General features: G+C 41.0%; 2 protein-coding genes across 2 annotated transcripts in view; both read left to right on the top strand.

Moving 5' to 3' along the window:
* The first annotated feature begins 817 nt into the window (after window positions 1-817).
* LOC128739465 (polycomb protein Scm) lies at window positions 818-5,970 on the top strand. Its single transcript, XM_053834951.1, has 5 exons — window positions 818-1,945; window positions 2,204-2,677; window positions 2,747-3,653; window positions 3,716-4,284; window positions 4,372-5,970. Exons 1-5 carry the CDS (start codon window positions 1,325-1,327, stop codon window positions 4,501-4,503), a joined length of 2,703 nt encoding a protein of 900 aa, XP_053690926.1. The 5' UTR covers window positions 818-1,324; the 3' UTR covers window positions 4,504-5,970.
* An 11,246-nt stretch (window positions 5,971-17,216) lies between these two features.
* LOC128742109 (trophoblast glycoprotein) overlaps window positions 17,217-24,726 on the top strand; it is a 43,742-nt gene continuing 36,232 nt past the window's right edge. The window contains exon 1 of the mRNA XM_053838326.1: window positions 17,217-17,959. The gene's annotated coding sequence lies outside the window, so the exon portion shown is untranslated. The remainder of the gene's footprint in view (window positions 17,960-24,726) is intronic.

Below are 24,726 nucleotides of genomic sequence, written 5' to 3' on the forward strand. Positions count from 1 at the left end.
TACAAAGCGCAAATAAGACCGATAGTCTACGGGCACGAAACGTGGACAATGCTCGACGGAGACTGATCACTTTTGGACGTCGTGTGCTTAGGATCATCTTTGGTGGTGTATGTGAGTACGGTCTATGGAGGAAAAACATGAACCACAAGCTGGCGCAGCCTTTCGGCCAACCCAGCATTCAGAAAGTTGCTGAGGTTGGAAGAGTACAATGGCCGGGACATGTTGTGAGAATGCCAGAAAACAATCCCGTAAAAATGATGTTTGCCTCGCATTCGGTTGGTACCAGGCGCAGAGGTACGCAGCGTGCTTGACGGTTAGACCATATGGAGCAAGTCCTGGAAAGTGTGGGACATTCGAGAAATTGGAGGCGGACAGCCATGGATCGAGTTTGTTGGCGGATCATTGTTATGCAGGTGAAATCCTAATGGACATCGCATTAGGATAAGTAAAGTATTTTAGTTTCTCTACAATTTACTATAAAGGTATCGATACAAATATCGTCGTTTTAGCATCGATACTGGCCGGTATCGGGACGCTCAGTATCGATCCAAAATATCGATATATCGGCTCAAAAGTATCGATTTTTTCGATACAGATACAGTATCGCCCAATGCTACTTTGAAGGAGGAGCACAAAACGGAAGGCACAAAAGTCAAAAACGCAACGTCGTAAAAAGCGAGAACGAGAGGGACGATTCGAACGATTCGAACCTGAGCGTGCGACCGAGCACGCAATAAAAGCTCCAGCGCATCAGTGGCATGGCGTCAAAGCGAGAGCGAAGAAAAATAAATTTTTTTGACAAAACGCGTCTCTTCCTCATATCGGAAAAAGTGTCAGCAGCAGGAAAGAAGAGTGTAAGAAAAAGTGGATTTAATCAGTTTTTCGCCGATAAAAGTCGCAGTAATTATTCGCAAATTGGCTGAAAAATAAAACGCGTTATTTTTGATTTTGCATTTGGCCGGAAAAAACGGTGCATCCGACCAATAATTGATAATGTTTTGTCTACTAGCGGTGCGATGTGAAAATTTAAGTAACTATTGAAATCGGAACAAACTCCGTTCAAGTAGGCGACGAGGACGCAGAGAAAGGCAAACGGTGAAAAGTGGCAAATAAATCGATTCCCGCTTGCAGACAAGTTGAGAACGGAATAATATTGGTTGGAATTTGCTGGAAGAATATTGACGGTGCCGTATATTTTGATCGACGTGTTTACTTTTTTAATGTTAGGAAAAGCAGTGTCCTGGTTGAATTTGGTACCGCAGTAGTAAAACGGTACTATCGATTGCGAAATCGGTGTGCTAAGTGAGTCAGAGGATATTTTGTAATGTCCACATCTGGAAGTTCATCACCAGGCAGCAATAGCAATAACATTACCAGCAGTAGTGGGATCAACAGTTTGGAGATAAGCACTGAGCGACGGTCTAATAATAGCACTTCCGGTTCTGGAAGGACTCCCCGCAAATTAGCTGCCGGTGGTGTAGCGGGGAGTAACGGGACGACTTCCAGCAGCGGCAGTTCGTGCGTCTGGTGCGGGGAAAATAAAGCCCCGTTGAAATACGTTCTTCCCACGCAAAACGGAAAGAAGGAATTTTGCTCGGAAACCTGCATCCTTGAGTTTCGCAAAGCGTACAGTAAGGGTGCCTGCATTCAGTGCGATAATGTGATACGAGCCAACGCTCCGAAGCCCAACTACTGTTCTACGTTCTGCATGAAGAAGCATCAGAAGAAATCGCTCTCGAGCGGAACATCCGCAGCGGCACAGTCGCTTCCGGATGGGACACTTCCGTCGACCACAACCTCCGGAGCGACGTCCGGGGGTCCGAAAATAAATGGAAATAATAACAACAATAATAACAGTAATAGCAACAACAACACTACGAATGGACGCAGGAGCAATGGAAGTAACTCTCCCGGCCGAGAACAGGCCACTAGCAGAATAAGTCCGGTAGGTTTAATTTGCTTTATTACCAGTATTGAACTGTTGGAATGATTGCCATCACTACGATATTTACCTTTCAAAACAAAACCTTGAAAGTATTTTGCCATCACTCAGATATGTTTCAAATTTTAATATTTTATCAAATGTCCCACATTCAATTGTAGGTAGAACAAAATAGTTCTGTTTTAAATAGTTTGCAAAAAATGATACAATTGAACTAACCTAAATGTTATGGATTTTTACTTTTATGTAATGTCCTTTCAGGTCACAACAACAACATCGACCGGTCCTTTTCAGTACGAGAGCTTTCATGTGTTTGATTGGACTGAGTATCTGAAGGAATCGGGAAGCGTGCCAGCGCCGGCCGAATGCTTCAAGCAGGCTGTTGCACCGCCGAAAAATGAGTTTAAAATTGGTATGAAGTTAGAAGCGTTGGACCCACGAAACGTCACCTCTACGTGCATAGCGAGCGTGGTAGGTGTGCTGGGTTCTCGGCTTCGTCTCCGTCTCGATGGTAGTGACAACAAGAATGATTTCTGGCGACTAGTGGATTCGACGGAAATTCATCCCATCGGGCACTGCGAGAAAACGGGAGAAATGCTACAGCCACCGCTCGGCTTTCGAATGAACGCCAGCAGTTGGCCGACGTTTCTGCTGAAAACACTGAATGGAGCGCAGATGGCACCGGAACATATCTTTATGCCGGAACCACCCACGCCAAAGTGCAATTTGTTCCAGGTTTGTTAGAGCAGCTTTGAACTTGTCATATTTCGACAATACGTCTGTAATTATTTTTTACATTCCTAGGTTGGCCAGAAACTGGAAGCAGTTGACAAGAAAAATCCGCAATTAATTTGCTGTGCAACAGTCGACGCAGTGAAAGAGGATCAAATCCACGTAACATTTGATGGCTGGCGAGGTGCATTTGATTATTGGTGCCGTTACGATTCCCGGGACATCTTTCCTGTAGGATGGTGTGCGAAGAGTTGTCATCCGATGCAACCACCCGGTCAGAAGAACAAAATGGATGGAAGCAACGCCCGTTCGAAAGGCGCTCGATCTTCATTTGCCATGCTTTCGGAGCCGGACTCGATGACGCCTACGACTCCGGTTACAGCCCATTTTCACAGTCGATGTAAGGGAGGACCGTTTATTAACAGTTCCAAGTTACCCTCGATGGTGACCGCCCCAAATCATCAAACATTGGCAAAACTTTGTTTACAAGAAGTGCTGGCTGCTTCCAAGGACCATTCACAGCTATCACCGTTATTGTTTGGTCTCGATGGCGATGTTCACATTGTAACAGCAGCAGGCAAAAATTTCACAGTTAAAATTCCCGCCTATATCAGACAGAAAGGAAACAACGGTTTGTCGGAATTTCTGGAAGTTTTGTGTACCGCATGCAGAGCGTGCAGCCATTTGATCACGCTGGAGCCCGGGCCGGAACAATGTGACGCTTGTATGGTGCAATCTCCGCCGCTAAAGCGACCAATTAAAGCCGAACCGAATGTGGTTCGATCCGCTAGCCCGCCACCAATAGCTGCTGCATCCCCGAAGGCTGCTGCAATCACTCGAGAAACGCCACAGCATGAAAGCCCGCGAAGTCCCTCACCGAAACGCAAGGCGGTAGAACGGGAGACGGCAACATCTACGACTAACAACGAGCCGAGTTCGTCTTCTCCAGCGCCGCCGTCCGCAGTGGCAGTTAGTTTGGGTAAATATAAACTTTTTATCTAATTTTATTCACAGACAATTAATTAATTATTTCTATTACAGCTACAGTTCATCCAACGCCGTCATCAACCGTGGTAGTTCCATCTCCCGCACCAAGTATGCCTAATGCTTCCAGCACGACCGTCAAGACGGAATCGCAAAGTGCGGTGGCCGCGGCTGTCAGTGCTGCAGCGGCTGCTATTGCTTCTTCTTCTTCTTCGTCGTCGTCGTCATCTTCTTCATCCAGCATGTCTGCTTCGGCTGCTTCACCTGCGCAAGCACCGGCTACTATTATACATTCAACACCTACGGCGAATGTGGCACCCGCGCCTACAGCTAATACGATGATTCCGGCCATGCCAGTGCAACATAACGCACCACCGACGGCACCGGTTCAGCCATGCTCCGCCTCGTCGATGCTAGTAACGGGCTCCCATCAAACAGTCACAGATAATGCGGCAAGTACACCCAATAATGTATTGCCTATGACGGTTGCCCTGACACCGCCTACGGTCACGCGACCCCAAATGCCCCGTGGTCAACCAAGTGATTGGACTATTGAGGATGTGATACAGTTCATTGCCGTGCAGGACCCGGCTTTAGCTGTGCACGCTGAGCTTTTTCGAGATCATGTAAGTACAAACAAAATTATATCACAATCGATATATTTGCCATCATATCACGCCGCATATTCTAACCCACATCGCCTTGCTCGACAGGAAATCGATGGTAAAGCGCTACTTCTGCTCAACAGCGATATGTTGATGAAGTACATGGGCCTCAAACTAGGACCTACGGTGAAGATCTGCAACTTGGTCAAACGGGTGCAAGGCCGTCGGCATAATCTATAGTCATCGTAAGAATCCGTTGTTTTTGTTTGCATCCTTTTAGGCTAGGATCGTTTTTTTATTTCAATATTTTCCCTTTCCTATCCTATCCTTGGGAATTGTTTTACTTTGATGATTACGCGAATCAAATTCTCAGAATGGATCCCAGTACCGAATCCAACAAAAAAAAAATACAATTATTTATGTTCTGAGAATCGTAACGATGAAGGGTTACTTCATCAGTGACCATTTTGGGGTTGAACAGTTGAACTAGTGATAGGAATGCGATAGTGTGTAGATATGTTTGCCTCACGGAGGCAAATTCAACATGAAAACATGATAAATGCGCTTTTTTCGTAAGAATATCGAGTAAAACAAGCATATATGCAAAACTTTTTTAGCTAAGTTCTCTTTACAAAGAATTATTTACATTCAGAAGTGTAGTGCTTTTGTACTAGCAACAGTTCTTTTGCCAGTAATTTCATCCGTAATTATGTTAAACTATAAAACTACTGTTTTTCATGCAAAACAGACAAAAAATCACAACAAAGTCAGAAGCTATCAGTTGGACCCAGCTTGTTGCGAAAAGTAATTTAAACATTAACAGTGCAAACAAAAGATCTAACTTATACTTTAAAAACACAACGATGCACGCTCATTATAGCAAAATATTCAACTACAGTACTAACCAAACGACAGAAAGTAGCATATATGCATATCTACAATGTAACATTTTCCGTATATTACAACAAGGCGATGTTAATATTATTTCGTTACTAGATCGATGGCTAATATTAACATCGAATTGAACGATAACAACAGTTGTTGAAATAGATGTTTATAAAATAGAAATTTCTGTTAAAATTCCTGTGACCAATTTCGCCTACATAATTTAACACAAAGTTATAACGCAATTTCTCTCTTCATGCAATACCACACCAGTTATCTTTGAACATATTTTTGCTCATCGTAACGATATAGGAAATACGGTTACTTGTAAATGCACGGCCCATTCACCGTTTCGCGGTAAGCTCTTTTAATCATGTTTGATTACAAAACTGGCTCAAATTGTACTAATATTTTCCAAACGCTGGGCACAAAAATTCCGCTTGTTTCACCTATATCTAAATTTAGTGATATAATTTGACTATAGTCTTACTGAGTCTGCTTCACGTTTGATGCGAATGAAAATGAATCACGACTAATTAAAATCACTAGATGTACAGTCACTGTATCAAAGTATAAATATAAGCTGAAAGTAATGATAAATATTATTTTACTCTTAGGAAAAATGCAAATCAAAACAGATTACACACAATAAATTGAGTCATGAAAAAGTATCACTAACCAGAAAGCTCTGCAGCACCTTTTAGACGAGGGCCCCCTGTCACACGCTTTTGGCGGTGTTTTCCAATTAAAATGATCCGAACTAAAACGGCAGCCTGATGTCCACCGTAAGTGTACGAAAATTTGTATAAATTATCTAATAAAACAAAGGGAATATCAAATGGAGAAGTTATTGTGATTGCTGTGAACTACAAGAACCACCAATGCTAGTATAGAACGGTATCATGATTAACGAACCAGCTAAGGACTAAGTATTTGTTTTAAACTTTCTGATTTGTTGGATATGCTTACTGCATTATAAACTGGCTATTCTAAACTAATCTTTAGCAGGCACAAAAATCTAGTGACTCAACCTGTTCTATGCTCTGCACTGCAGCATTAAGCAGGTATTGCATACCATTGATGCCTTGCGCACTGGGTATGAAATAGACCCTACAGTGGTCCATAGCCTCTTGCCCAGCAACTCCTCTCCCTACCTTCTCCCGGTACCAGCCGGGATACGAGCAACCTCGATGGAGATTGAGTAACTAATCCCGGTGGAAACCAATTGGAATTTAGAAACATGGAACTGTCGGTCTCTAAATTTCCACGGAAGTACTCACGTGGTTTCTAAAGAAGTGAAGAGCATCGACATCGTAGCGTTGCAGGAGGTATGCTGGAAAGGAATGATGGTACGTACGTGTAGGGATGGTTGTACCTTCTACCAGAGCTGCGACAATACACACGAGCTGGGCACAGCTTTTATAGTGATGGGCGAGAAGCAGAAGCAGATGAAGGAGTGATTGCTGATCAAACCCCGAATGTGCAGAATAAGAATCAAGAAGGTTGGTCAGGAGAAGGGATCTAAACCGGTGATTGGACTGTTCAGCGCACACCCGCAAACGAACGAAAACGGCCTAAGACTTTGTCGACTTTGCCGCCTCCAAGAACATGACCATACATAGTACCTTCTTCCAGCATAACCTCTACCATCGGTAGACCTGGAGATGACCCGACCAGACGGAATCACAAATCGACCACGTTCTGATAAATGATCGGCACTTTTCTGAGATTATCGACGTTAGAACCTGTCCGGGCGCCAACATTGATTCGGATCACTTCCTAGTGATGGTAAGGATACGTCAAAAACTATCTGTTGTTAACAACATACGATACCGGCGCCCGCCTCGGTATAATCTAGCGCGACTGTAGCAACCGGATGTTGCAGAAAACTACGCGTTATCTCGAAGCTGCTGTCGGAAGAGGATGAGTTGGATGAAGCTCCTCTTGAGGACTGTTGGAGTACCGTGAAAACAGGCATTAACAGAGAACGTCCTATGCCGTGTAGCACCGAATAGACGTAACGAAAGGTTTGACGAGAAGTGCGAGCAGACATTGGATGAAAAGATCGCGTCGGATGTCGTCAGTGGTGCGGATACAAATGCTGCGAAAGACACTCCGGAGAAAACGTTTTCTTCCCATGGACAGTGACTATTGACGACGATGAATTGGAGTTGGCTAATTAGTTCATATATTCGGGATTTTTTGTCACCGCTGACAATAAAACGAGAGAGGACATTCAATGACGCGTTCAAACTGGAATCTGGGCTATATTTCCCTCCGCAAGGTGCCTCGATCAAGGGGCCTACATCAACGCGCACAACTGACAATGTACAAAACGCTAACCAGACCGGTAGTCCTCCACGGGCTTAGGATTAGGACTTATAAGGTTGCGAGAATGAGACTCCCCCTTTGAATCTCAAGGATTCGGTGCGCAGAGAAATTTAATCGAATTTGCAGAAACACTTATAAGAATTACAAGTTGTTTAACACACTGTACAGTATTCAGGCTTTGAATAGAATTATTTTAAACGACGCTTGTGGAATCGCTTAAATAACCTTTCAATTTTTTTGTTCTTGCCTTTTTATTATCTTGTATAACAATTTCAAAATGAAATCATATAATTTCGGTTTTTGTTTGAAATGGAAGTGTTAGTACTAGTGATCTCTATCTACTATTGCCCTCTACGGTTACCATTCGATTTCGCATGAAGCGGGACGGGTAGCGGATGCTGTCTTCTCCGTCAATGCTGTCACATGTGACGTTCGTTGGCCATCTTCGATTTTGTTGGTAGCGGTTTGTTTTGATTAATTATTAGTGGACTTCAGACGACGACATCAGTGGCATGCTTTCAGGTAAGTAGCTGTTAAATTTCTATTTCTGTATTTCCTCATTCCTAAATTTTATTTTATCCCTTCTTTGCTTTTTATTTAACCCCATTCTTCTAAATACTAATATTGAAACACTAATCTTTTTGTTTCTTGCTATTTTTTTTAGGTAAAGTGGTTCTGTAGTCCGCGAACACAACGTGCAGCAGCTTACAGACTGTAACTTTGATTACGGAACATGGAGCTGGAGCGGTGCGTACTGTTTAAGCTCCTCAGCAAACACCAACTCGTATACCGATGTACGAAAATTATCTCTATTGACTTTTAATAAATTCAGGATCGTAGATATAGCCTAATGAAGTTATAGTTTATATTCAGTCATATTTGACGATAGCAAGTGATTGACCTACGACTTCCAGTTCCAGTACAGAATTGTATAGCATTACAACTAATCGCTTTGAGTCGAATCTTATCGCATACAGAGACTTAAAAAATTGAATTGTTAATGTATACAGTAATGTTCCGATTTTGTCAGCCCCATGTTGAATTTTGGACTGACAATATGGGGAAATTATTTTCAACATTCTAGAATTAAGACCTTACAATATCAAAGATTTCTACTAAAAACTAAACTTTAACTCTAAATTGATCAACCGAAAGCTCAGCGCAATCTAATAGCTGATAAAATTGGGGGTAGACCAAATCGAGAGCTGACAAAATCGGAACATTACTGTATTTTCTAGTACTCGGAAATCGGCAATTTGATGGGTAGCCACACAATGCTATACTAATTCCAACATGTCCTATGGTTGAACAAAAAAATTTTATTTTCGAACAATATCTGAAGCAAACGTCAATCGTTTAAGATTGATGAAGCATTCTTAACGTGTGATTTGGCACGTCGTAATAAGGATAACCTACCTAGCGCAAACTCAATATAAAGCACGAAAACGCATATCCCGTTGAGTATTTTTATTCCTACATTTACTTCTTCCGGAGTTTCTTACGAGAATGGTAGCTAAAACCCTCAGGTGTTGGATGATATCTGAATTACACAGAAGTAATGTAACGTCTTTTCACAATCTAATGTTTTAGCAACGACACATTCAAAGTTTGATGATAAAAACAGTCAGAATTAATCAAAATATGGTTTATGTGGAATTTGTTGTTCCATGATTTTGACGTAACATAAATTATAAATAATATAGTAACATAAATACTGAACTCCACAAATTCAGGTTCTTTAAAAATTTAGTAGAAGTAGCTTTAGATATTTTCTGTAAAGGATTTCATTTAAAGTATTTCAAAAGTATTCTCATTTTTTCAAAGGGCTGAGTTACAAAAAAGCCGTCGAAATCTCCAATATCCAAAGATTTTGTATTGCATTGGTTCGATTTCAAACAAATAGTTCATCTGGGAGTTTGTCCGATTTACTAAAACGAAAGATGTTTTTGTATTTGTTGTCCAACGAGTGGCAGCGGCTTAGACAGCGAATGTCTGCCCGGTATAATGCACATTGGCGGAACTAGCGCTCATTTCTAGGGGGGGCTATAGCCCCCGGCATTTTTTCGGCCATTTTATTTCCTTGGCATATTAAAATTAAATCAGGGTGTCGATTACCTGGAAAATCAGGCAAAACCTGGAAAAGTCAGGGAAATTCGTTTCAACCTGGAAAAGTCAGGGAATGTCAGGGAATTTCATTTAAAGTCAGGGATTTTTGGCATGGGAAGAAAATATACCGAAAAAGTTATGGCATCGCAGGATAACATTTACCTCAAGTGTCTGGCACTTTTTTATTCAAGGTCTTCGCGTATACCCGAATCAAATAGACACGTTATTTTTACTCGCATGCAACCAATATGCTGTGTACAAATTTCCTAGAGCTTCGAAATTTCGAATTTCATGAATGTGTGACTGACCTGCATTAAACCAGATCATGTTTCTCAACAACGGTTGAACCGATTTGATCGATTTTGATTTCAAAGCGAAGGGCTCAAGATCTAATTGATCATTATTAATATCTTTTGAGTTCTTAGATATTAATCGGATATTTAGATCAAAAGTTGTGTATAGAAATTTGCTTATTTTGTACGGAAAGTGACATAAAAAGTTCATACCAGGCTGGTGGATGCTGACACGCAAAGCGCATACATTGTTGGAACAATACCCTTTCTATTTTCATTGCGGCCACTCTTCGACGCTTCGAGAAGAAATATTGATTGATATTTAGAAAAAAACAGCATTTAAATAAGCAAATGTCTCTAGATAATTCCAGACTTCCGGACCGACATCAGACGGTAACTGGAACGAGAACTAATCAAACAACTGAATCAAGATCAGCCTTTGAAAAATTTGCTACAATATTCAACCTAAACAGGTCAGAACCCGGACTTTAATTTTTATTCTCTTGTCGCTCACTAGTGAAAACCTACGCATGTGTATTCGAATGAAAAACCATATCAGCCTCAAAATTCTGATTTAGTCTAACAAATCAGTTATATCTTTGAAACTTGACTGCGAGCAGAGAGTCGATAGAGTCGCAAACCCGAATTTTTCCTAAATATCAAAAGTTGGTTGCAAGTAGTTCGAAAGAAACAAATAACACAACGATGCTGCGTTGCTCAATTCTCGGGTACTTTTTCATTTAGACGTATCTGCAAATGAGAGATTCTCTTCGTGTCTCCTCTCTTCCGCTTTTTACGGCGATACTAATGCATTGAAAACAAAATTTTCAAAACATTTGGCTAGCTAGTGACTCCGGCAACCGATTCGTGCAAAGCTGATGTGTCAAAATGCATTAGTATCGCCGTAAACGGCGGAAGAGAGGAGACACGAAGAGAGTCTCTCATTTGCAGATACGTCGAAATGAAAAAGTACCCGAGAATTCATCATTGTGTCATTTGGCATTAAAAAAAATCCAGAGGAACAATTATTTCCTCGAATTTTGATAACAAATCGAAATAGATGCTCAGACAAATCGGGCTTTGTAACACAAAATTCCTTCAAATTATGTTCTAAACTAAAGATCAACTTTTATAATTGTTTTTCATAGTTAAATATTTGAAACGGATTTATACCCATTCATTGCATGTGACCAAACAGACAACAGGACTCAGAGTAAACAACCAATTAGGCCAAATGAACACTTTATAAAGAGAAATTAACGAGGTATTTTGCGTCTGGATTTTTTCGAAATAGACCTGGAAAAACCTGGAAAAGTCAGGGAATTTCATTTTCGCTGGATAATCGACACCCTGTAAATGTACATAAATGCATGGGAACTTTAAGTTGTGATGCATATAAAAATTACTTTCAAGTTTTTATTATGTAAAGTTATCTAACTATAGTTTTTTCTTAAATTTAAAAATCCAGTCTAATTTTTCTAGGGGGGGCTAAATCTCTCGTAGGGGGGGGCTTAGCCCCCCCTAACCCCCCCCCCCCCCCCCCCCTGGTTACGCCAATGATAATGCAATCAATATTTTCTGCAATCATACTTTTGGCGACACCGAATTTAAACTTTCTCTCGGTTCCAAAATTGAGTACTGCCTTCGATCAGCACATTCTTTACAATTGGTAGATTTTTGCCCTTTTATCTAAGCCCCGTTTGCTCCGTTTGTAGATTACACGTGTTTTAATTAATGGAAGTTTGCCAATTTTAAAGCTGTTTCACTAATAAATTTTACGTGCTACAGAATTGTAAACTATATTATATTTTCAAAGGTTTTGGTTTCGTTGTTAGCCTTTACGTCCCCGACATCAAAAATGAAGGTACTTTCAGTTACACTTTTGGCTCTATCTCCACTAATTTTCAATCGATTTTTATGAAACTAGTCTTAAAAGAACCACATTAGATTGGCCTTTAATGAAAATATATGCAGGTAAATTATGGTTCCATTTTTCCGGAGATATTCCAGATCGCGGTGGGATTTTTTTTGACGTCATAAGTAACAGATGAAATAAAATTAGAAATCTGTTTAATTGACATCGCAAAAGTTATCCATTTTATTTGTAGTCACTAATAATGACTTGTACACTATCCTGTAGAGCGCTGGCTTACGCCTCACTCTCCGGAACATCCGTTGTCGGTTCTACCGGAACTCAAAAGTGGTCATTCAGTATTCTCTTCGAAAGTATGGCAAATGGGGTATCAAATCACAGGATTTTTCAACACGAGCTCGTTAGTGGACATTTGGATGTATTTTGAGTCGATCTGGACATTTTGGAACATCCGGCATCGGTTCTACCGGACTTCAAAAGTGGCCATTTGGAATTCTCTTCAAAAACATGGCAAATGGGGTATCAAATCACAGGATTTTTCAACACGAACTCTTTAGTGCATATTTGAATATATTTTGAGTCGATCTGGGCATTCCGGAACATCCGGCATCGGTTCTACCGGGCCTCAAAAATGGCCATTTGTAATTCTCTTCGAAAACATGGCAAATGGGGTATCAAATGACAGGATTTTTCAACTCGAACGCTTTAGTGGACATTTGGATGTATTTTGAGTCGATCTGGACATTTCGGAACATCCGGCATCGGTTCTACCGGACCTCAAAAGTGGCCATTTGGAATTCTCTTCGAAAACATCGAAAACTTCGACAAATCGATTGAAAATTAGTGGAGATAGACCCAAAAGTGTAACTGAAAGTACCTTCATTTTTGATGTCGGGGACGTAAAGGTTAGCCACGATGGGTCAACCTAATAATGTATATTCATATAACACATATTTTATTACATTGCCATATACCATCATTATCGTAAAGGGTAAGGAGCATCAGGGTATATCGAATGAATCGAAGACTGGATGAGGGCTGTGGTAACCAGCCCAAGCCATATAAGCTCGGCGAGGATTTTGACGCGCCCTTCTAGCACACAAATCATCACGCAGAATAAGTTTGCACCGCGAAGCTATGTATCTAAAAACCAGAAATCTATGCTGGAAAGCGTGTCTTATATTCCCGTGGAATCATATAAGCGACATTGCTTATAGATCCATCCAACCCCTTTGGGTCCTTCACGAACAGCATTAACATGAAAGTTGCTGGGTAGATGAATTCGATTCTGCAGTAATTCTACTTGCATACAATGGGAAATCCTTGATGTGATGGTGGCTACCCACATACATACAAACATACATATACAGATACCGTCATCCGGGGATACTTGCAACACTTCAGCGCATCGCGCTTTTAACAGCTCTAACGCGATGAATTATATGGCGCGGCTTGCACCACTTGTAAAATAGATCATTATTGTAGCAGACAGTATGGACAAATTGGGCTTGCATCTGTACGATGTTATTTTCTCTACTGCATCTCCAGAAAAATTTAAATTGTAAAAAATTCCACGTGCCTTGAAACGACAATTCGAAGTGCGCCTACATGCTGCACTTTCACTGCATATCTTTAAAAAAACGAAATTGGGAAGCAAAATATGCCTCTAGTATCTCTTGTTTTACTAAAAACACACTCAAAATATCTAAAAATGGACATTCGCGGTTTAAAATTAAATTTAAAATCATAAGAAACGCTAAATCCGAAAAGTGTTGCAAGTAACCCCTGGGTAACTTGCAACACCCCTATTTTCGGTTTATTCTACAGATTCATTTAGTTGATATTTTTCTCATAATCCTAAATCAAAAGTACTGACCACTATACAAGTTTTGGCTGCTTTCACTTAGACCTAAACGGTACACTTCGAAAGTTATACCAAGTCAGAGTTGAAAAGTGTTGCAAGTATCCCCGGATGACGGATGACCTTAACTCATTTGTTACTCTGATATGCATATGAAAATGTTTACTGAGTCCATTTAACTCAACGTAGGGTTACTCGTCGCCCATTTCCTAGACTTCACGGAGATCACGGTTTTTTTTTAAATTTAAAAAAAATCGCTTTGGACCTGAGTTATCTAGCACGTTGAGCCCCTCTATTTGGGTGCTGTCGGGGTTGTTGATTAGAACCATTTTCCTTACCACGTGTTTAGTTCACCGTAGTTTTTCCGACTTTTTTCATATGTACGTTGATGATAATCTCCCTGAGTTATGTCTGTTACCCTCACGGGAATGACATTTCCTATACCAACCTATACCAAAAAAACGTAGCCCACGCGTTTATTTTAAGCGCAAGCCTCCTAACCTCCGCTTTGGCTTTAATATCAAAGTCACCTGCGTGATCAAGAAGTTTGCTACCTTTACTGGAAATCAAACCTCTCGTTTCGATATCTGCTAGTCGAATCACCCCCTCAAGAGCAATGTGGAAAAGCATGCGGGATAAGCTGTCAGCTTGTCTCGATCCTCGCCGCGTCCGCTGCCGATCCTATGGACTGTCAAACGAAGAACACTCAAATTAAACCTCCGGGATTTAGTTGAAAACGGCTGGTGCAGAACACATTCATCACGTTTCGATAGTACCTGGTCGAGCAGCTTACGACCCCAGATGCTGGACACGGTCTGTCATTTGATTCCGCGGTGGGGCTGTTTACTTGTTTACTTGTAGCTTTCCCGGAGACGGATTTGCCGCACAGTACAGTGATTAGTATTCAATGATTTTTGGCCAAATCATAAATTCGATGTGTTTGAATTAGCCCTAACTTCCCGAATGACCTTCAGCCGCAGTTAACGATGAAAGGTGCCACTTCAACGCTTGGTTTGAACAGTATAATCAATATATATAGAATGCCAGTGTCGCTGCAGTGCGCGTGGCAAACATCATACATATTCAGATAATGTATTTACATTATACTTGCATATGTGTGTGTGCCTGAGATTCAGCAAAAGGGGAATCTCATTGTCAAACTTTGACAAACAGTTTAAAATTTCGAATATGGCTGCCAAGTAATGTGATTGTAAACTTCGCTTGCTTCAAATTTCTGAAAAAATCGGTGCAAAAAGACTCAGTTGAGGGATTCAATTCATCCGGACGAAAAGAAAATGAGCGTTTAAAAACATTTCACTAGCATGAAAACACAGCGATGAGCGCACTGATGACAGCACCAACCAGCGCACAGATAAAGAACAGATAAATAACAATAAGCAACTTTGACAATGAAGTTCCCGATTCACAGACTTGATACAGATTGTTAGCATCATGTTTACCACAATGAGTCCTGTAGAAAAACAGCGACACTGGCATTCTATATATATTGATTCTACTGTTTGAACTTTGCAGGTAGTCTGAAGGCGTTTAATTTCAGTATAAGTGCTTAATTTAAAATGTACTCAATCACGATAAAAAGAAGAAAACAAAAATTATTTATATCCTTACTCAATTAGGTACTTAATAATCTAATATAGTTTTCTCACATTAGAAATTCTAGCACCTTTTTATAAGTGAGTGAACTTTTATACTTTTTATGTAAAAGGTCTCACTATTACCTAATTTTTTGTCAAATTATATAGGGTTTTTTCTAATTCCCGTCGTAATAAGTAAAGCCATTCTGGATGGATTTAATGAATACTCCAAAAGTTTTTGTGCTGATTTGACTAAAACACACTTACCTTCCGTTCCGGGAACTTTGAAATCACTGAAAAGCGACTATTAAAGTATATTATTGAAATTACGCAACTGACTTTATTTCTAAAATTCGTCGTACCGTTTTAAAATCAGTCCATCAAAATTTTTCATTGTCCGAACTAAAAATCACAACAATGTTTACGAAGCTAACGCGCATGTATTTGTGTAGGACAGCATGACAAATGTTATAGGGTGTTTGCAGAGTGCATATGTATTGGAGATCTGTTGGGCAGGCAAAAGTGACAGCTCCATATAAAACACACGGGCTGGGAAGAGCAAAATTTTTTAAATGATTTATTTTCTTCATTGGAAACAAAAATTGCGAATTGCTTCATACATATGGCAAGGTAATATATCTGGTTTCTAAATAAAAAAAAATATTTTCTACAAATAAGCTAAGATGCGGTAGCAATGATCAAAAATGTAACTATGACCTATGTTAGCGGGATAAAACTAAACACATATCAATAACCAGCAGTTGCTTTCGGCTAAGAATTATTATGCTAAACCAATTTATGCTAAAATCAATTTTATATTCCGTTACTTTCAACTTGGCCCATGCCGTATACTGCTTCAAAAAACAGTATATTTGGGACACCGATTTAACGCGAATGCACCTAAACCCTAGTTACCAAAAGTCAGCATATATTTCAGGGAACATTTGTCGGTTACTTTGACTGTTAGGTGCTTTAAATTAATGAATAATTTTAGAAAAAATGATAATTTTATCCAGCACGTTTTTGCTGCATCGAATAGGAAAACTTGCAATGTGTGCCCAACAGATGCCTTGCATGTGTGTGTAGCAAAAGCCCTATTCTGCAAAATGTTTGCAGGTCAGGCAAGTTTTCCTGGCTGTAGAATAACGACAATGCCTTGTGTGAGTTAAGGGCCAAACAGAATGCTGCGTCAACGCGTCCGTCAGCGTTATTCTGACAGTTTTCCCATGGGTTTACTGTCAAATTGACGCTGACGGATGCGTTAACGCTGCATTCTGTTTGGGCCTTTATTTTCATTTATGAATGACGGAAATTAAAACGATTAGTCGACATTGTCTTCTTCGTCGCACAAAAAAAACGCAGGAAATTTGGCTGGTAGGACTTCTTAAATGATAAAAGGCATTTAAATAGATCTCAGCTCACTTTGATTGATCGCATGTGATAGACAACAAACTAAAATATTAGGGAATAACTAGTTTTGCATTGTTTGTCATAAAAATGCTGATATTTTTAATAATTATTTGTGTTGGATAGGACGGGAATAGGCAATTACGACGATGTAGCAACATACTCTATACTTTCTTTGAATAAGTAAATTAATAGCCTATACATAGCAGTAGTATCTTTAAATAATCTAAATATCAACTTTGCGTGGTTCTTCACAACAACGCGGAAATGATACAACATTTCCATACTTTCTTCTGGTGTGCTAAAGGGACAGGTTGATTACCAGCCAAAACAACCGACTTGCATGCAAGATGTGAGAGCGTAAAACCGCGACCGAAGCGCGTCATAACATAGCTGCTCCAATCCGGCAGAGGCAGCTCTGGGGAGAACGCGAGAGTAGAAAGAACATGGAACATAAGAACACCAGCCGCTGCCGCTAACACACTCGACGGGTGGCTTATGCTATCACCCTGGATAGTAATCGCATCTCCGCGGCTTGATAGCTGTTTGCAATGCGTTGGTTTCGTTTAGTTCTCATCGGTTGTTTCAGCAGTGAAGGTGTTTATCCTCTACCGGCATCAATTCCCAAGCACAACCCGGCTGGTTGATTTCGTTACACAGGCTGTTCGCTTTTTTTTCGCTCCCGCCATACCGGCCGGAACCGGAGAGTGAACGCGAGCTGAAACGTGGTTGTGCTTTGCCTACATTACCTGACTTTTGGTTGTAGTCCGGTTGAAGGCTTGCATACCTGTTGAAAACACAACACCGTGTAAAGTTTGATGTGGTGTGCGCGTTAGCTTAGCGTGTGCGTGATGGCTTAGCAAACGGCTGCGCCTACTTATTTATGCAACTTCGTCACTTATTACGGACTGGACTGGTCGTGAAGTCATCACGGCAACAGAGACCCCAGCGGATGATCAAGATGGAAGCCTCGTGCAAATCTCCATTCTGAGCCATGTGTTAGATATTGTGTTTCTTTGTGCATGATGTGCAGTGAAATTTGCCGAATAAGTTCCCGCAAAGTGGTAATGAAGTAAAGTTCAAAAGAGACGAAGCAGCAAGAAGTTTCTTAAAACGTCTCAGTTCGTATTTGGAAAGCGGCTGCTGTTGCTGCAGTTTGTGGCGAAGAAGTTATTTGAAACAAGGTGAATAAAAGTTATGGAAAAAAGTTGAGTTCAGTGAAAGGCAGCCAGCGAGCGGGCGGATGGAAAGCTTGCTCGTCATTTCCGCTTGGACTATCGAGACCGTGGAGCCGTTTATGCAGATTACACATGAAAAACATTCTTGAACAGAAGAAATTAAAAAGGTGAGAAGTGCCCTACATGCGTTATTATTGCCTTTGAAAGCTGTAAAGAGCACTGCATCTAGTCAAAGAGCGAAAGAAGGCGTGTAAAAGACATAAAAGCGTGTTCATCTAACAGTTTGGAGGGTCCCTTCACACTCACTGGATTGGTGCTGCGCACTTTCCGTGTGCGAGTGACTGCACCTGAAACTTTAGAAATCAAGTTTATATCATCCAGCAAAAAAGGTACGGAAAACTTGCATATCCTTACGTTTTCCGTTTTCAAGGCAGCTATTAAGGAACTTTTCAAACCAAAAAATATTGTTAAGAAATGTTGCAAAGGTTCACACTGATACGGTTCAATGGAGGCGTGGTTCGACAAACGACGTTAAAGTTCTAATCAACCCTTTTTGATTCTAGTGAAAAAATCCCAATTTTGCATTGTGGGCAATTGATTTGCGATGTATTGTCAATTCCAATTCAATACTTTTCAACATGGGTGTATAACACTTGATACGACCACGAGTATTGAAAATTTTCATGATCATAATATTTACTATTTCCCATTTATGACACTGTTAAGCTCAATTATGTATAAACATACATAAATCATAATTGCACGTCGGCAAAATTGCATTCTGATTTCAAATGACAGAATGGAATGTGCATTTCTCTTTGTAGCATTCAGGTTTAAGCCTTTCTAAGCCAATAGGAATTATAATGCTACCGAAAATTTATATTTGCTTTTGTTCTCTAACGACCGTATTAAAATTTTTGTTTTTATGGCGACCTTTGTTAGTACTTTCGAATTGTTCGAGGAGGCAAGTAAAAGTAAATTTGAATACTAGGACCAATTGAATAAAAGCGAGAACATCAGTAACACTATTCCTGGATCCGTAACGAATGTTTTAACCTTTCCGGAACAATGAAGCCGTTCGAAACTGTATATGACATCGATGAAAGTACGTATTTACATTTAAAAAGCATGATTTGAAGGTCGAAATTCTCCGTAGAAATCAGTTTTAAACTTTTTTAAAGATCCTGCATTTTGCCCAACACTAAGAAGCCCGTTCCTAGCTCATTGATCGCTCCCCCGCTCTGAAACAATTGGGCTTTGCCGCCACGGATCCTCCACACCTTCTCGCCTTTGCGACAGATCTCCTGCAGTGCCACGATACCAAACTTTCGGGGTTCTAACTGATCGAGCAGCACCCTGTCGCCACCAACGAAATTTAGCGATTTTCAGTTCCAGATACCAAGTCTCCATTCCATGTCCTTATTTTGTCGCCTTTGTCCATGCCGAATGTTGAGTTAGTTGAGATAGTTGAGAATTTTCAAAGACTATGAGAGATACAAAACGATTATATATGTTATTCAAACGGTTATATTGTTATTCAAAGGCGCACTCATAAAAAATATACTTGTGCTACAGTTTTAGCTTGGTGTATTGTTATTCTGTATTGAATTTTTTTTAATTAAAGCCAAAATATTTCGAGGGGGGGCCAAGGCCTCCATGCCCCCCCTGGCTACGTGGCTGTCTCGGAATAATTCTCGATAAAAAACTGAACTGGGCTACCCACCTAGATTATGCTGTTAAGAAAGCAACTTCGTCTATCTGGGCATGCAGCTCACTGTAAAACCTGGGGATTGAAACCTCAACTAGCCTTTTGGTCATATACTACTACTGCACGGCCTAGGATAACCTATGCTGCAGTCGTATGGTGGCCAAAAGTGAATGAGGTGACAGCCCAAGGCGAACTAAACAAAGTTCAGCTCCTGGCCTATCTAACAGTTACCAGTGCCATGCGTACAACACCTACTGCAGCCATGGAGGCAATGCTATGCTTACTGCCTTTGCATCTTCGTGTGAAGAAGGAAGCAGAGCTCGGCGCACTAAGATTGCAGAAGAGTAAAACTCTACTCGAAGGTAACCAAATCCGTCATCTTCGTATACTTCGGGAGTTCAATCTGACACACTTAGTAACTTCAGTCTCTGACTGCATGGAAGCCAGGTCCAATATGGACGTTCCATATGAGGTGATTCAAACAGATCGTCCAATGTGGAAATGAAGTTTTCGATCTTCCATCTGGAACTATATCTGCTTTTTTACAGATGGTTAAGAAATGGGGGCCTGCATAGGCTCCGGAGTCTACGGAGTCCGGTCCGTTGAACGGACCCGGACCGTTTCTGGGCACCTCCACATCCACCCGTAAAAGGCGAACTGATGACATGGGAAAAGCTAGAATTAGCATCCCGTTAGAATCAAACACAGAGCTGTAGACAAGCTAAACATTTTATCTACCCAAATCCTGCAGTAGCTAATGTAAAAATGTACTCCATTCAACTCGTAGTGAACTACGCACAATCACGGAACTCCCTAACAGGACACAGCTCCATCATCCGACACCTGCCGCTTTTGTAATTCTGAACCTGAAAGTTCAGCCCATCTGCTCTGCAGTTGCGGGGTTCATACATTATCAAGGCACAACTACTTCGGAAGTTTCCTTCTTACTCCATATTAGGTATGGAGCCTAAATCCTAAAATGGTCATTGGCTTTATTAACCATGCAGTACCGGAGTGGGGTACAGGATTAGAACTATCCCGCTCATTTCCATCAATAAGTATGAGCAGTCCGTAAACTGTGTACAGCAATGGGGGGGTCTGCCACAAAAGACCTCGGTTGTTCTACGCTAACAGAGAAGGGGGCACAGCGCCCACAGCTGCCCACCTTAAGATGGCAGGGAGTTAGGACGAGATAAGGACCTTAGGTTAACAAAACACTGCATAAAAAGTTAATGAAAATGAAAGAAGAAATTCTGGATTATTGGCAACGACCTTCAGCATGAAAATACTGGCACGAATCGGAACATGGAATACACTGACCCTTGCCCAGCAGGGCAAGCTGGCAAAACTTGTAAGGGAAACTGGCCGCCTGAAGCTTAAAATCCTGGGGCTAGCGAAGGCCGCTGGCCGGTTATTGGTGAACACAAGACATCATCCGGGCAAGTCTTGCTCTACTCTGGCATACGAAAATGAAAATGCTACACGAGAAAGAGGAGTTGGATTCCTACTGAGCCCAGGGGCACATGCGGCCCTGATGAAGTGAGAATCGATAAACGAAAGAATAATCGTTGCCAGATTCAGAACGCGGGTTAGAAACCTTACAGCAATCCAGTGCTATGCGCCAACAGATGCTGTCGACCTGCAGGAGAAAGAGAGTTTCTAACAGCCAGCTGAACAGCGTGGTTGAGAAAATCTTGAAGGGGGATATCCACGACTTCAACGACTTCAACGTGATGACCTCAACGCGAAGATTAGCTCAAACAACGCGGACCTTAAACTCGTCATGAGACGCCATGGCCTAGAAGAAATGAGAGAAAACGAGGAGCTGTTTAAAGAATTCTGTGGTAATAACGTCCGTCTATTGGAGAATCTTAAGATGAAGAGAGCCTTTGAACGAACGCTTCGTGTTAAGGTCGGAAACGTAGAATTCCGGGCATGCACGAACTTATCTGGGGTTCCACAATGCAGTAATCTTGGTCTCTTGATATTTTTATTATACGTAAACGATGTTTGTTTTCTGCTTTCCAATGGAGGCCGCTTACTGTATGCAGACGACCTGAAAATTGTTCTGTTTGTCGAAACACTGAAGATTGCCGTGAGCTACAGAAAATTCTTTATCTTTTTGTACAGTGATAAAAGTGAAACTGCATTATCATGAGCGTCGAGAAATGCTGTGTTTAAAATCATTCACGCGTAAAGAATATCTATTCACTACTATCACTGACGAACTGACATGACACATAAAAGAAAATCCTTCATAAACCATCATCGTCCTACACATTTTACTTGCACACTAGTACCCTCTGTAATGCATGTTGCGGAGTTTTATACTGCACAATCGAAGCAACACTGAAGCGCCGCGGTGTGGTTATGTTGCGAAACACGTGTTTTTGAAAAATAAATGGTTCCTGTTTGGTTTTTTCGATTGATTTTTGATTGATCGAGAAAAATATCATCTGTGGAGAAATTCCTGGTAACTCTAAAGGATTTGTCGGAGAGTGTAAATAGCAACGCAAACCACCATAAAAATCGCCTGGTTCTGTCCTGCGAATTTTCTTGCTATTGAGGATAGACGCCGCAAAATAACTTGAAAGAACGGCAGTGTTGGCCTCCACGATAAAAATACAGGAATCAAACCGACCGCTCTTTATGCAGATCGGCCAATGCGAGGGGCAAGACACTGTCGAAAATATATTACTTTTCCCTTAATATATTTACCGTTCCCACCCATAAATATAACCTGAAGCCCAATAAAGGTATACATTTATAGGTCTTTAATAGGGCCTAATATATTAATATATGATAATATTATGAAGTGTCTTATCCCTCGGGCCAATCACTCCTTTCATCTATTTCTCCGGTAAATTTTCCAAAATTCAGGAAATTTTCCAATGAAGTGCCTAAACCTGTCTCTTTTAAAGTTCTACTGGACGTCACTACTTTTAGGGCGGCTTTATTATTATTATTCAGCTGTCCTATTTCTCGCTGAATCTCTTTGAGGTCTGGATCGAGACGCTACTATTGATTGTAGGCACTACCAGGTTAACTTCTGTTTCACCTACTTCCTTTTAGTTATAATTTAGTTGCTCACCAAAACGCTGCTTGCACCTGGCGAACACCTCGCGTTCGTTTGTGTTTCCTTTACGATTGATTGGTTCCCACTCTCATAGAACTTGTTGCGCGTTCTTTTCCGGAGTCAAAAAATTCGTTCCGATTTTTAACAGGACCGGTCCGAAACCTGGCCTTCAGTTTTCGTTCTGATGTCGATCACTAATGAAGATACCATCATAGCTTTAGCATTTGAAACACCCTGTTTCGTAACTCAGTCGCCGCTTCAGGTCAGACGTTGTTGTGAGCCGCTCCCAACATGTAGTGCTAATACTCATTACCCTTAGTTGAGCAAACGAGTTCCACCTTTTACAGTGGAATCATCATCAAATACCGCCCGTGTCTTGTGAACAGACTCTCAGGGCTAGCAAGACTATTCCTCGTACAAATGTTTCCCTTTTGTCTGTCAGCATGCGACCCTGGTTTCCACCGGAGTTGGTTACCGGATCTTCACTGAAGTTGCTCGCCTCTCGGCAGGTACTTGGAAGAGCTAGGGGTAGGAATGGATGGTAACCTAAGTGGATGAACGCAGTGGGCTTTATCACCCACTGATTTGGCGATTCAATAAATTATTATTCATTCAGTTTAATCGAACAATATATAAATTAATTCTCGTCGTCACCATTTTTTGGTTATTTATTCATTTTAAATAACCCAAAGGGTCATTCACCATCATTTTATTTAGTTTATCTGTTATATTCAATGTAAAGCAAAGGCAAAGCCTAGGTGCTACATTCCGTTATCGAAACTTGACCTTCTGTTTATATACGACAGACTTCGCAGCCAGCTGTTAGAGTGCAGGACAATTACAGGGCTAGTTGCTACGATCCTATTGACTCTAACAACCTCTCCCAGACGAGATTCGAACATACGACGACTGGCTTATTAGGCCAGCGTCATACCTCGAAGCCAACTGGGAGGCACATGTATTCAATGTATTCTTTTTTAAATCATAATTTACTTGAAGAACTCTTCACTTTTTAAGGACAGTAAGTTGTACAAAATTTGGTAGTTTGTCATTATTCAATTTTTAGGTCTATATGTATGTCTTTTTTTTTTTGAAGTTAAGACTATAATTCACTAAAGTAGTGCCTGGATTCTTCAAAAGAAATCGTGGAATCTAGTCGGTGTATGCAAATATAAGAATAAAAAGCTTTTCCAACGTCCGATATACAATCGAAGTGTGCAGATCGCTGAAGTCATGAGGTGAAACACGATATTCCACATACGGTTCTTTTTTATACCTTTTCCGTGCAGCCTGCATAATGTTTTGACTGCGGCTAGGCGACGGAACAGAATGGGAATAATATAGGTAGTATACCTATATTAGGTACACGTACATAAAACGTACCACCAATACATATCGCCTATCCAAACATTAGCCCACCGATGCGATGGCAGGCGTGGCGCGAGAGATATGCCATCGAACACGCTTTTGGAGTCTGCTGCTGTCTGGCCGGGCTCGCATCGCATCGTATCGCATTGCAAATGATAACACCGCAGTAGTGTAAAGAGCCCGGACGGAAACATCACGATTATGTTTGCATCTGCCGTATAAGAGAACCACGGATAGCTTCGTGGAATACCGATGCATGCACTTTAGCATCGATGCAGCTATCATTAGGGTGACATTAGGAAGGTGTTCGACAAAAATCGAATCCATTGTGTCAGGTTTGCTTCTTACCTCTTAGTCCATTGGCATTGCTTGAACTTTTCCTCGAACGTGGTACATCATTCTTTGCACCAGCTGTGTTCTCACTTGTTTGGCAGCCAAATTCCATTTGGCCGAATTTGAATAACGACAGCTTGCTTATCGAGCCAGAAAAGCCAATCAACCTCGTGATACTCCAGCAACCCCTTCTGAAGGAACTTTGTTTTTATTAGTTTTCTGGTCCACGGTTCCAGAAATTACGAATGCGTCACGTTTCAGACCGCACCTACAGTTTGCTTATCAAACGAGAAACTTTTTCCAGAACCTTAATTATTTTTTATTTTGCAGTTTTTCGTGGCATTTTACCGGTCGAACTAGGGATAAAATTCCCGTCCGGAAATTTGTCCGGACACGGTTTTGTAGTTATGTTGGATTATCCATAACGAACGACGCAATCGTATTCGGTC

Source organism: Sabethes cyaneus, chromosome 3 (genome assembly GCF_943734655.1).
Source record: "Sabethes cyaneus chromosome 3, idSabCyanKW18_F2, whole genome shotgun sequence".
NCBI lineage: Eukaryota > Metazoa > Arthropoda > Insecta > Diptera > Culicidae > Sabethes > Sabethes cyaneus.